A 14,527-nucleotide genomic window follows, 5' to 3' on the forward strand; every position below is an offset into this window, starting at 1 on the left:
CATTTTGGTAAAAATATTAACTCATCTTCTGAGTATTTATAACTTTTAGTCTTCTAATGTGCAATAAATAAATAGCCGGACTTTTCTTCTTGATGGGTAGGGTATTCTAAGGAGAAAAAAAATAGAGGTCAATTAGAAAATAATAAAGCCTAGAACAGTAGAACTGTTATAAAAGGCATGGTGGTTTCTAGCCTTTTTCTTTGGTTTTACTTAAAATAGCAAAAGTAGACACAGGAAATAGTTGGGTTAATGTCGAGCTTTTATGAAACATTTTATAAGACAAATCACAATAATGTTATCATTTAATAAATGGGTTATGTACTTGTGTCCTTAATTTTTAGCTTTATAGGAATTGATTCTATTATGCTATATAAAACAAGTAGACTTCAAAAAAAAAAAAAAAAAAAAGGGATGTTTTGGGACATAATTCAGTCACACCATTGGTTGATAATGTTTACACAACAAAACTAAAGAAATCAAAATAAATGTAACCAGAATAAAAACATACTGTATATAAGGATTTTTAATTTTGGATAGTAACAGAAAATGAGGTTGAACAAGGTGGGTTATTAGGCACTTCAGCAAGGCCAGCTAGCATCTGCGTGACTGTACGCATAGTCGGTCGTAGACTTGGGTCTTCTTGGATACACCAAAGGGCAACCATTACAAACCTCTTCAATCGAATCATATCCTTAAGTGCCTCCATGTCGTCATTGACAAGTTGGTCTAATTTATCTGATCGGTAGCAATCAAATGTCCAATCTGTCAAGATTTCTGCATTCTCTTCAACTATACGTACACTCTTTTGACAACATATGATCTCCAATAGAAGAACCCCAAAGCTATAGACATCTACCTTCACTGTGATTGGCTTGTTCCTGAACCATTCTGGAGCAACATAGCCTTTAGTCCCTCTAATTCCCGTGTTTGTATGGGTTTGATTTAGAACCAAAAGCTTTGCCAAGCCAAAATCAGAAATGCGAGCAATATGATATTCATCTAAGAGTATATTCTGGGGCTTTATATCACAATGAATGATTTGGGTGCTGCATTCCTCATGCAAGTACAATAGCCCTGTTACTGTCCCTTGAGCAATTTGAACTCTATCTATCCAGCTTGGCCTTGTATCACCGAACAGATAATCAGCTAAGCTGCCGTTGCTCATATATTCATATACTAACAGCCGCTGATCCCCTTCCTTGCAAAAGCCTACTAGCTGTACTAGATTCTTGTGATGTGTCTGGCCAATAACGTTAACTTCTGTTTTGAACTCCTTATCAGTGTCAGCTGATATTCGATCTAACTTTTTAACAGCAACACAAATTGAAGGACCTCCTCCGTTGACCATGCCCTTGTATACTACACCAAACGCTCCTCTTCCTAACTCTTCTTTGAATCCGTTTGTTGCCTCATTCAGTTCTTGGTAGTTAAAATAATGGACATGATTATACTCGCTCAGTGTTTTCCTCTGGCTCTCATTTGACTCTTTCAGTTGATTCTTATGATAAATGAAGAAAACTCCAAAACCAATTGCAAGTAAGAGTAGTAAATTAACAGATACTGAGCCACCAAGCAAGACTTTGGTTGGAGTTGTCATTTTGCTTTTCCTTGTCATAGGAGGGAAGGTAACATTAGGGTTGAGTGGATCGTTGGACTTGTTAACATTCCTTACCTTTAACCAAAAATTCCGGCCTATGAAACCGTCGGTTACTCCATTTAGAAGTGGTGCCTTCTTCTTCCAACAACCAACATCTTTGCCAGATAGCTCGAACGAAGCACCAGCACAGAAACAATCTTTCAAACAAGAATTCTTGCAATCATCTTCATTTCTAGAATCAACCCTTTCATAGTCATTGAAATTAAAATCAGTGTTTAGAATTTGTACTATGCTATACTCACCCTTCATTGTTCTTTCGGCATAATCTTCACAATCCACAAGGTTGAAATCAGGTTTACAGCCATCATATTGAACATTTGGATCCGTGAGAGAGTAGCCTTGTGGGCATGTACACGTATGCTTGTTGTTATCACCTAGGATGCACATGCTGTTAGATCCACAAACACCAACACCTAAATTTTGTGCAGCTCGTACAGCTAATTCTTTACATATGTTTTCAGGTGCTACTTGAAATCTGGACCATCCGTCACTAATTGAAATTTTTGAGGAAGAATACCATATTAAAATCCCATCAGAGCTCAAGACTAATCTTTGATGTTGATCTTCTGTAGGTGTGTAACCATCCGGTAACATATTATACATCGACCCATTTTTTCTAAGTATGTACATGTACCCGGACTCATTGTACACATATCTTTGAGTCTGACCTGGATTTGCTGCATCACTAATATAATAACCACTGTAGGTATAGCCGGTACTTATGTCTCTGGTACTGAGTTCCATGTTTCCATCTGTGGTCAGATGGTATTGGAACCTTCCCATCGTATAATTAGTTTCTGATAGTCGAGAATTAATCATTCCATCAATATCCAAAGACTGACCTGGCAGCAAGGTGTCTGTAGGATGATCAAAGCTCTGCCAAACGGGAATGCTGTTGCTGCTTCCTTTTAGTGCAAAATTTCCTGTATCATTCATGAAACCGTAGCTCACCCGACCACCATCAACTCTTAACTCGTTAGAAGTGTTCCATAAGTTGTTTCCTTGTGGGTCAGTAAGAACTAACCCTGTATCAGCAGTTATCTTTACTGATGAACCTTGGGGAACTGGATTACCATCGTTTGCATGCCAAACAATGGGGTCCGGAATTTTGGCATACCAGATGGCAAACAAGAATAGATTGGCTTTGTTAGGAAGTTGATGAAAGCCAAAGGCAAAATCTCCCAAAGGTGAAAGCCATGAAGAGCCATTGATGGCTGTGAGAGATCGGCCAACTGATATATTGCTACTATTTTGGGCTGTAACAGGGGATGGTGTTGATTGTAGGAGTATTAGTGTGAATAAGGAGAGGGTACAAGAAAGAGGCCAGGCCATTGCAAATTTCTTGCACAAGGAATAGGAGTATGGGACTATAGGAAATGGAGTTGGATATTTGCATTATAGTGTTTTATAACTATGTTAATGAACTGGTCACAAAATCTGTTAAAGACCAACTTTGAATAAGGTTTAGTGATCGTTAGTTGATATAATAATTTGAATATGTAAAGTCTATTGTAAATGTGAGTGACTTAAATTCTAAAGACTAAAAATAGTTGAGTACGCTTGTAAATTTAGAAGTAACCGATAAACATCATCTTGCTGGTTCTTTTAGTCAAATTGTTTAGAAAATTTGTGTTGAATATGTCATTCATTTTGGTAAATTTGTTTGCTCGTCTTCTGAGCATTTATTGCTTCTACTATTCTGATGTGTAAAGAATAAGTGGCCGGATTTTTCTTCTTTGTGGGTAGGGTATTCTAAAGAAAGAATAGGTCAAGAGAATACTAAAGCCTAAAATTGTTGTAAAAAGCGTGGTGATTTCTATCCTTTTCTCATGCTATACTACCAAATAGTAAAAGTTGACCCGACATGAACAAAACACGAAATAATATGGTTAGTGTCTAGCTTTTATGACCCGTTTATAAACATGAATTACATAATGTGTTAGCAGCCGTAGTGTTGAGGTTTAATTATAATCTGGAATTGATGCTATTAAGCTATATGAAAAAACAAGGTAGATGTTTGTGGACATTATACAGTCACACCATCAATAACGATTTACATTTTATACCATGAAACTAAAGAAAATAAAATGAATCTAACCATAATACATTTTATCTGAGGAGTTTTAGTATTGGGTAGTAACTGAAAATGAGGATGGACAAGGAGGGTTATTAGGCACTTCAGCAAGGCCGTCTAGCATCTGTGTGACTGTTCGCATTGTTGGTCGTAGACTTGGATCTTCTTGGATGCACCAAAGGGCAACCAATACAAACCTCTTCAACCGGATCATGTCCTTAAGTGCCTCCATGTCATCATTGACTAGTAGGTCTAGTTTATTTGATAGGTAGCAATCAAATGCCCAATCTGTCAAAATTGCTGCTTCCTCTTCAACTAGTTCCATACATACACTCTTTCGACAACATATAATCTCCAATAAAAGAACCCCAAAACTATAGACATCTACCTTCACCGTGACTGGCTTATTCCTGAACCATTCTGGAGCAACATAGCCTTTTGTCCCTCTAATTGCCGTGTTTGTATGGGTTTGGTTTAGAACTAAAAGCTTAGCCAACCCAAAATCAGAAATACGAGCATTATGATATTCATCTAAAAGTATATTCTGGGGCTTAATGTCACAATGAATTATTTGTGTGCTGCATTCTTCATGCAAGTACAATAGCCCCGTAGCTGTCCCCTGAGCAATTTGAACTCTATCTATCCAGCTTGGCCGCATATCACCAAATAGATAATCAGCTAAGCTACCATTGCTCATATATTCATATACTAACAGCCGCTGATCCCCTTCCTTGCAAAACCCTACAAGCTGTACTAGGTTCTTGTGATGTGTCTGACCAATAACGTTAACTTCTGTTTTGAATTCTTCATCAGTGTCGGATGATATTCGATCTAACTTCTTAACAGCAACATAAATTGAAGGACCTCCTCCGTTTACCATGCCCTTGTAAACTACACCAAAAGCTCCTCTTCCCAACTCTTCCTTGAATCCGTTTGTTGCCTCATTCAGCTCTTGGTAGCTGAAATAATGGACGTGATTATACTCGCTCAGTGTTTTTCTCTGGCTCTCATTTGACTCTTTCGGTTGCTTCTTATCATAAATGAGGAAAATTCCGAAAGCAATTAAAAGTAGTAAATTAACTGATACAGAGCCACCAAACAGAACTTTGATCGGAGTTGTCATTTTTCTTTTTCTTGTCACAAGAAGATTGGTAACAAAAGGATCATTGGACATGTTAACGTTGCCGACCTTTATCCAAAAACTCTGGTTGATTGAACTGTGTTTTCTTCCATTGAAAAGTGGTGCCTTCTTCTTCAAACAACCAGAATCATCGCCAGAGAAAGAAGCAGCAGCACAGAAACAGTCTTCCAAACAAGAACTCTTGCAATCTTCTTCGCTTTTAGAATTAACCATTTCATAATCATTGTAAACAAAATCAGTATTTTGAAGTTGTACTAAGCTATACTCGCCCTTCATAGATCTCTCTGCATTATCATCACAAATCTGAAGCTTGAAATCAGGTTTACAGCCACCATATTGAACATTTGGATCGGTGAGCGAGTAGCCTTGTGGGCATGTACACATTAGGGCGTGGTTACCACCTATGGTGCACATGCTGTTAGACCCACAAAGTCCAATGCCTAAATTTCTTTCAGCTTTTTCCATACACAAATTACTAGGAACTACTTGAAATCTTGACCAGCCGCCCCTATTTCTTGCTTTTGGGGCGGAATACCATATTAAAATCCCATCAGAGCTCATGATTAATCTCTGATATTGATCTTGTGATGGTGAGTAACCATCTGGTAACATATTATACATCGATCCATCTTTTCTTAATATGTACATATGCCCGGACTCATTGTACACATATCTTTGAGCCTGACCTTCATTTCCTGGGTCACTAGTATGATAAGCACCATAGATGTAGCCGGTACTTAGATCCCTGATAAATTGAGCCATGGTTCTATCCAAGGTTAGATGGTATTGGAACCTTCCCATCGTATAGTTAGTATCTGATAGTCGAGACTTAATCATCTTACCAAGTTCCAAAGACTGACCAGGCAGCAAGGTGTCTGTAGGATGATCAAAGCTCTGCCAAATAGGAATGCTGTTGCTGCTTCCTTTTAGTGCAAAATTCCCTGTATCATTCATGAAACCGTAGCTCACCCAACCACTATCACCATAAATCTCGTCAGAGATGTTCCATAAGATGGTCCCTTGAGGATCAGTAAGAACTAAGCCTTCATTAGCAGTTATCTTTACTGATGAACCTTGGGGAACCGGATTACCATCATTTGCATGCCAAACAATGGTGTCCGGATAATTGGCGTACCAGATGGCAAGCAAGAAGAGATTGCCTGTGATAGGAAGTTGATGAAAGCCGAAAGCAAAATCTCCTGAAGGGGAAAGCCATTTAGAGCCATTGATGTTGGCTGTGAGAGATTGGCCAACTGATATGTTGCTGCTATTTTGGGCTGCAACAGGGGATGGTTTTGATTGTAGGAGAATTAGTGTTAACAAGGTGAGGGTATAAGAAAGAGGCCAGGCCATTGCAAATTTTTTTGCAAAAGCACAAGGGATGGGACTATAGGAGTTGGAATACTAGCAGTATAATGTTTTTATGTAAATTCAACTAAGTTAATGAGCTGATAAAAAAATCTGTTAAAGACCAACTTTGACATATGATGTTAGAATCATCGTTGGGTTATATAATAATTTGTATGTAACATAACTCCAAATTCTAAAAAAAGTTAAGTACCCTTGTTAAATTTAGTAGAATTAACCGAGAAAGAGCATCTAGATGGTTCTTTTATTCAACTTGTTTATTACGTAGTATAAATATGAAATCATTTGCTTTCTATTACTAAAGTTCAACATGAAAATTAGTCGATGTATAGTGGCGGACCTAGAAATTTGACAATGGGGGACAATTTCGATAATTTAACTAAAAAAAAAAACGGGTACACAATCATCCTATTTAAAAAAAAACGGGTACACAATACAAGTAATTTGGGTTTGGTTGGGAAATAGGAATGAAGGAGTAATCGAGTGGTATGCTTGAAATAAAACACCCCCCCAAAAAAGGAGTGATGTTACAATGGGGATTCGAATGTCATATTATCTTGTGATGTTAATTTCTTAGTAAACATTTGCCGAAATGCTCGCTGCACTTCGTGACTCGTGGCCGCGTGGGTGGTGGTTCGTGCCTCGTGGTTGGGAAATAGGAATAAGGGAGTAGTCGAGTGGTTTGGTTAAAACAAAGGAATTTTTTATTTTTACCACCTCTAAAAAACAACTTAATTGTTTTTACCACCTTCATAATATGGTGACACATGGACATGATAGATCCCACTAACGGATTTATGGACAGAATCCGTTAGTTGGAGGTGATTGGTGGTGGTAGAAGCCAATTTTTTTTTTTTTTTATGTGGCCGTAAAATAAAACTTTATTTTTATAGAGGTGTTAATACCAAATTTTTCGTTTTTTGCAAAAAAAAGGAATGATGTTACAACTTATAAGGGGGATTCGAACCCTAATCTAGGTAAACCTGAAATTGGGCCCCTTGATATTTTGTTTCTAGCCCACTACCAACTTAGCTAAGGCAAACTTCTTGTTTATTCTTACACTCAATTTTATATAACTATTTTTCCAGTTTTATTTTTTTTTCCTAAATTTTTTTTTCTTTTTTTTTTTCCCGAAAGTGGGGGGACAATGGCCCCCCCTTGTTCCTTCATGGGTCTGCCCATGTCGATGTATTGATCTGTCATTGTCTCATGACCGTACGAATTACTTCTAGCGTATGTGATATACATTATACAGAGTCATAATAAAAAATAAAAGCACTATGTCCTACAATGTTTTCTGTAAGTGTTTTGCTAATTAAGGTTATATATTACCTCTTAATCTCTTAGTCAAGTATGCCAAAGTCTGATGGCATTGAACTAGTGACTAAACAAGGTCATGCGATTTGTTTTCTACTGTCTTCTTTGTACGTAGTGTATATGTTACATACTTTTCGTCTATATATACTTATATGGTTTGAATATCTTCTTCAATTCTTTTTTATTGTGGTTCATCAGATGGTTACGAAGACGATTCAATGATGGGCCAGTGCCAGCCTATTATTCTTGACCAGGACATTTGGTTGAATAAGAAACCACACATTGACGTCCAACTCCTTGGACGAAGAAACTTCTTGTTGAATGTGTCATTCATTTTGGTAAATTTGCTATCTCATCTTTTGAGTATTTATTGCTTCTAGTATTCTACTCCCTCCATTTTTAAATACTTGTTTCATTTCTCCATGCGCGAAGTTTTAGGAGAAATTAGATAAAGTAATAAAATATGGAGGAAGTGGGGTAGTTGAAAAAATAAAAAATTGTAAAAAACAAAAGTAGTGGAAGAATAGAAGGAGAGAGAGTATTATGTTGGGTCCACTAAGTGTGAGAAATGTATTAAATATTGTAAAAGCTTTCCATAAAAGGAAATGGAACAAATATTTAAAAACGACCGGAAAAGAAAAGTGGAGCAAATATTTAAAAACGGAGGGAGTAATGTGCAATCAGTGGCGTATCCAAGAATTCTGAACCGTGGGTTCGGAATCTTAAAAAACAAACAATGTTCATATATTAATTAAATATTCAATACATAAATTTTAATTTTTATTACAAATGGATGAATTATATGTTATAAAAATAATAATAAAAAAAAATAAATAGAAAAAAACCCCTACAAAAGCATTCTTCAAGTTTTCATATTTTGAAAGCGCGCTAATCTATAATTCTACTGCAAAAAAAATCAGTATTGCACATAAAACAAAAATCCCAAGTCCCTAATAAACACAAATTTGACGATGAAACTTTTTCAAATTATCAATTAAAAGACTGAGTAAAAATTTTAAATTCTAAGTTTCTACAATTCAATTTGTCAACAATTCAAGTATTCAACAATATATCAAAACTAATTAAACAAATCAGTAATTAATCTTATTATCACTAATTTACAAACAAATAAAGATTTGATAATTAAGAGAAGTAGAGGAATAAGAGGACTGTTGAAACTAATATGTACTAAAGGATAAAAATAATAATATTAGATAAGTATGAAGCCTTGCTACTTCTATTAATTACTCCCTCACCAATGCACTTGACTTACGTCTTTGGTTATTTATTTCACAAAAATTTGTTATAACCATTTTTTTTTAAAAAAATAAAAATAAAACTTATAATTTTTTTTTTTCCAAAAAATCTGTGGGTTCAATGAACCCCCTAGATCCTCCCCTGTGTGCTATGAATAGGTGGCCGGACTTTTCTTCTTTGTGGGTAGGGTATTCTTGTAGGGATCGGTAGGGAGTCACTACGACACCCACTATATCGATCATACACAAGACAATCAACTTAAATTCAATCCAATCAAACTAAACTCTCACACAATTTGAATAACACAACCAAGACAACAATTAAGCAGTAGCAAAACTGCAAAAGTATAATAACACCAACAATGATAGGAAGAAAAAACAATCATCAATGTAGCTGGCTACTTAGTCCCTTGTTTAGTTCAATTTATTTTTACTTATTTTAGAAAAAATAAGTTCAGATCCAATCATCGTTTTATGTGCAATTTTTTAACGCTAAATATGTTTAATTCTGCAATTAAAAAAATTATAAAAATCACATATTAATAAAATACTCTTTAATACGAATATGATAAGACCCACTTTTTTTTTTATTTTTTTTATTTTTTAGGAATGATTAGACCCACTTGATATACTCCCTTCGTTTTTAAATATTTTTTTTACTTTCTTTTTCTAGCTGTTTTTAAATACTTGCTTCATATTCTTACTTGAAAAGCTTTTATAATATTTAATCTATTTATCTCAATTAGTAGACCCAACATAAATCATATTTTATTAATTTCATATTCTCTCCTCCAATTTTTCTCCACTACTTTTGGTTTTTACAATTTTTTATTCTCCCACCCACCTCACTAGCACCATATTTTATTACTTTCTACAATGTCTCCTAAAACTTCGCGCATGGAGAAATATAGCTAGTATTTAAAAACGGAGGGAATATATTTTTTTCCTTATAAATTATTCTATGTATAAGGTCAAAGTTTGGTCAAATTTGACATTCAAATCAGACCAGATCAGATGAGATAAGTTAGGCCTTGTTTAGTTCACCTTATTTTTACTTATTTAAGAAAAAAGAAAAATAAGTTCAAATCATATTATCGTTTTATGTGCAGTTTTTTTTTTTATCGCTAAATATCTCTAATTTCGGGCCTGTTCTCATACGATTTTTAGTTCAGTTAACTCAGCTCAGCTCCTAATTTCCTTCTCTTATAAAATATTCATTTCAGTTTAGCTCTAATAAGTTCAGTTTAGCTCAACTCAGCTCATTTTAGTCAATGAATACAGGCCTTTCGTAATGAAAATAATTATGAAAATTACACATTAATAAAATACACATTATTACGAATCTAACAATACCCCACTTGATATATTTTAGATTATCGTATATTTCAGCTCAAATCTGACATTCAGATCAGATCAGATAAGTTCAGATAAGCAAAATTAAGGCGAACCAAACAAATCCTTAGTCATTTGCTTGCCACAAGATATCCCATCTAAAACTTCCAAGAAATGCCACAATAGTCATGCTAAATATGGACTAAAGATAAGACTTAACAAGTCCATGAAAAGAGCCCATAATACATGAGTCCAAAAGCAATATATAGGTATTGCAAATTGGGCCAGAACCATAACAATTTTAAGGGTAAAATAGATGAAGAGAATACTATAGACTCAGTAAAGCCTAAAACTGTTATAAAAAGCTTTGTTTCTAGCCTTTTTCTCAAGCTGTATTAAGACGTAGTAAAAGTTGAGCCAACATGAACCGAATATGAAATAGTTGGGTTAGTGTCTACACTCTAGCCTTTATGACCCATTTATATACATGGATTAGAAATTTTTATATTTAAAAAACTAAAAAGGATATATCAGATTTGATGCTATTAAGCTATATGAAAAAACAAGATAGACGTTTGAGGACAATTATTCAATCACATCACCGATAACAGTTTACACCATGAAACATAAGAAAATAATATGAATCTAATCAGGATACACACTTTGTCTGAGGAAGTTTAATACTGGGAAGTAACTGAAAATGTGGTGGGACAAGGTGGGTTATTAGTAGGCCTGGCAAACAGGTCATTCGGGTCGGGTCAATTCAGGTCAGGTCAAGTTCGGGTCAACAAATGTTCGGGTCGGGTTTGGGTCGAGTCGGGTTGACTCGGGTTTCGGGCCGAATTCAGGTCAGCACTTCGGGTCAAGTTCGGGTCAGGTCAAGTTCGGGTCGGGTTAAGTTCGGGTCGGGTTAAGTTCGGGTCGGGTCAATTCGGGTCGCGTCTTTTCGAGTCGGGTCAATATTTAGGATCAATTTTCGGGTCAATTTTCGAGTCGGGTCAATTTCGGTCGAGTCAACTCGGGTCGGGTCTATTCTGCTATTCGGGTCAAGTTTGTGTTGGGTCACCAAAATAAATTCACTTAAAAAAAATAGTTGGAAAATAAAGTTAAATCGTTAAAAAAATAAATAAATAAAATTGTGAGTACCTATTACTTAGAAAATAAAGAAGCCTTAAAACAAGTAATTAACCATTTCATCCTATTCTCTTATTATTCGGGTCAATCAATTCGGGTTAAAATTGGGTCGGGTCACTTTGGGTTTCGGGTCATTTCGAGTCGGGTCAAGTTCGGGTTTCGGGTCAATTTCAGGTCAGGTCATTCGAGTCGGGTCACTTCGGGTTATCGGGTCATGTTCGGGTCAACTCCATTTCGGGTCGGGTTCAAGTCGTGTCGGGTTATTTCGAGTTCGGGTCATTTTCGGGTCAACTTCAGGTTACGGGTCAGGTTATTCGGGTCGGGTCAATTGGGTCGGGTCAGGATTGCCAGGTCTAGTTATTAGGCACTTCAACAAGGCCAGCTAGCATCTGTGTGACTGTTCTCATAGTTGGCCGTAGACTTGGGTCTTCTTGGATACACCAAAGGGCAACCATTACAAACCTCTTCATTCGAATCACGTCCTTAAGTGCCTCCATGTCGTCATTGACAAGTTGGTCTAATTTATCTGATAGGAAGCAATCAAATGCCCAATCTGTCAAGATTGCTGCATTCTCTTCAACTAGTTCCATACATACACTCTTTCGACAACATATGATCTCCAATAGAAGAACCCCAAAGCTGTAGACATCTACCTTTACCGTGACTGGCTTGTTCCTGAACCATTCAGGAGCAACATAGCCTTTGGTCCCTCTAATTGCCGTGTTTGTATGGGTTTGATTTAGAACCAAAAGCTTCGCTAACCCAAAATCAGAAATACGAGCATTCTGATGATCATCTAAAAGTGTGTTCTGGGGCTTTATATCACAGTGAATGATCTGGGTGCTGCATTCATCGTGCAAGTACAATAGCCCCGTTGCTGTCCCCTGAGCAATTTGAACTCTATCTAGCCAGCCAGCTTGGCCTCAAATCACCAAAAAGATGATCTGCTAAGCTACGGTTGCTCATATATTCATATACTAACAGCCGCTGATCCCCTTCCTTGCAAAAGCCTACTAGCTGTACTAGATTCTTGTGATGTGTCTGACCAATAACATTAACTTCTGTTTTGAACTCCTTATCAGTGTCAGCTGATATTCGATCTAACTTCTTAACAGCAACACAAATTGAAGGACCTCCTCCGTTGACCATGCCCTTGTATACTACACCAAACGCTCCTCTTCCTAACTCTTCTTTGAATCCGTTTGTTGCCTCATTCAGTTCTTGGTAGCTAAAATAATGGACATGATTATACTCGCTCAGTGTTTTCCTCTGGCTCTCATTTGACTCTTTCAGTTGATTCTTATGATAAATGAAGAAAACTCCAAAACCAATTGCAAGTAAGAGTAGTAAATTAACAGATACTGAGCCACCAAGCAAGACTTTGGTTGGAGTTGTCATTTTGCTTTTCCTTGTCATAGGAGGGAAGGTAACATTAGGGTTGAGTGGATCGTTGGACTTGTTAACATTCCTTACCTTTAACCAAAAATTCCGGCCTATGAAACCGTCGGTTACTCCATTTAGAAGTGGTGCCTTCTTCTTCCAACAACCAACATCTTTGCCAGATAGCTCGAACGAAGCACCAGCACAGAAACAATCTTTCAAACAAGAATTCTTGCAATCATCTTCATTTCTAGAATCAACCCTTTCATAGTCATTGAAATTAAAATCAGTGTTTAGAATTTGTACTATGCTATACTCACCCTTCATTGTTCTTTCGGCATAATCTTCACAATCCACAAGGTTGAAATCAGGTTTACAGCCATCATATTGAACATTTGGATCCGTGAGAGAGTAGCCTTGTGGGCATGTACACGTATGCTTGTTGTTATCACCTAGGATGCACATGCTGTTAGATCCACAAACACCAACACCTAAATTTTGTGCAGCTCGTACAGCTAATTCTTTACATATGTTTTCAGGTGCTACTTGAAATCTGGACCATCCGTCACTAATTGAAATTTTTGAGGAAGAATACCATATTAAAATCCCATCAGAGCTCAAGACTAATCTTTGATGTTGATCTTCTGTAGGTGTGTAACCATCCGGTAACATATTATACATCGACCCATTTTTTCTAAGTATGTACATGTACCCGGACTCATTGTACACATATCTTTGAGTCTGACCTGGATTTGCTGCATCACTAATATAATAACCACTGTAGGTATAGCCGGTACTTATGTCTCTGGTACTGAGTTCCATGTTTCCATCTGTGGTCAGATGGTATTGGAACCTTCCCATCGTATAATTAGTTTCTGATAGTCGAGAATTAATCATTCCATCAATATCCAAAGACTGACCTGGCAGCAAGGTGTCTGTAGGATGATCAAAGCTCTGCCAAACGGGAATGCTGTTGCTGCTTCCTTTTAGTGCAAAATTTCCTGTATCATTCATGAAACCGTAGCTCACCCGACCACCATCAACTCTTAACTCGTTAGAAGTGTTCCATAAGTTGTTTCCTTGTGGGTCAGTAAGAACTAACCCTGTATCAGCAGTTATCTTTACTGATGAACCTTGGGGAACTGGATTACCATCGTTTGCATGCCAAACAATGGGGTCCGGAATTTTGGCATACCAGATGGCAAACAAGAATAGATTGGCTTTGTTAGGAAGTTGATGAAAGCCAAAGGCAAAATCTCCCAAAGGTGAAAGCCATGAAGAGCCATTGATGGCTGTGAGAGATCGGCCAACTGATATATTGCTACTATTTTGGGCTGTAACAGGGGATGGTGTTGATTGTAGGAGTATTAGTGTGAATAAGGAGAGGGTACAAGAAAGAGGCCAGGCCATTGCAAATTTCTTGCACAAGGAATAGGAGTATGGGACTATAGGAAATGGAGTTGGATATTTGCATTATAGTGTTTTATAACTATGTTAATGAACTGGTCACAAAATCTGTTAAAGACCAACTTTGAATAAGGTTTAGTGATCGTTAGTTGATATAATAATTTGAATATGTAAAGTCTATTGTAAATGTGAGTGACTTAAATTCTAAAGACTAAAAATAGTTGAGTACGCTTGTAAATTTAGAAGTAACCGATAAACATCATCTTGCTGGTTCTTTTAGTCAAATTGTTTAGAAAATTTGTGTTGAATATGTCATTCATTTTGGTAAATTTGTTTGCTCGTCTTCTGAGCATTTATTGCTTCTACTATTCTGATGTGTAAAGAATAAGTGGCCGGATTTTTCTTCTTTGTGGGTAGGGTATTCTAAAGAAAGAATAGGTCAAGAGAATACTAAAGCCTAA

General features: G+C 36.6%; 3 protein-coding genes and 1 pseudogene across 5 annotated transcripts in view; 1 reads left to right on the forward strand and 3 right to left on the reverse strand.

The window, feature by feature from the left end:
- The window catches only part of LOC110695967 (beta-glucosidase 24-like), a 71,177-nt gene that overhangs the window by 20,961 nt on the left and 35,689 nt on the right, over nucleotides 1-14,527 (forward strand). For all 3 annotated transcript variants that reach the window (XM_021873211.1, XM_021873210.1, XM_021873212.1), the window contains exon 5: nucleotides 7,756-7,895. The gene's annotated coding sequence lies outside the window, so the exon portion shown is untranslated. The remainder of the gene's footprint in view (nucleotides 1-7,755; nucleotides 7,896-14,527) is intronic.
- Nucleotides 3-3,767, reverse strand: LOC110695958 (G-type lectin S-receptor-like serine/threonine-protein kinase LECRK3). Its single transcript, XM_021873202.1, has one exon. The coding sequence runs from the start codon at nucleotides 2,987-2,989 to the stop codon at nucleotides 524-526; it is 2,466 nt and encodes an 821-aa protein (XP_021728894.1). The 5' UTR covers nucleotides 2,990-3,767; the 3' UTR covers nucleotides 3-523.
- On the reverse strand, nucleotides 3,754-7,303 carry LOC110695961 (G-type lectin S-receptor-like serine/threonine-protein kinase LECRK3). Its single transcript, XM_021873204.1, has one exon. It carries the CDS (start codon nucleotides 6,223-6,225, stop codon nucleotides 3,781-3,783), a length of 2,445 nt encoding a protein of 814 aa, XP_021728896.1. The 5' UTR covers nucleotides 6,226-7,303; the 3' UTR covers nucleotides 3,754-3,780.
- Nucleotides 9,470-14,195, reverse strand: LOC110695963 (annotated as a pseudogene).

Source organism: Chenopodium quinoa, unplaced genomic scaffold (assembly GCF_001683475.1).
Source record: "Chenopodium quinoa cultivar QQ74 unplaced genomic scaffold, ASM168347v1, whole genome shotgun sequence".
Taxonomy (NCBI): Eukaryota; Viridiplantae; Streptophyta; class Magnoliopsida; order Caryophyllales; family Amaranthaceae; genus Chenopodium; species Chenopodium quinoa.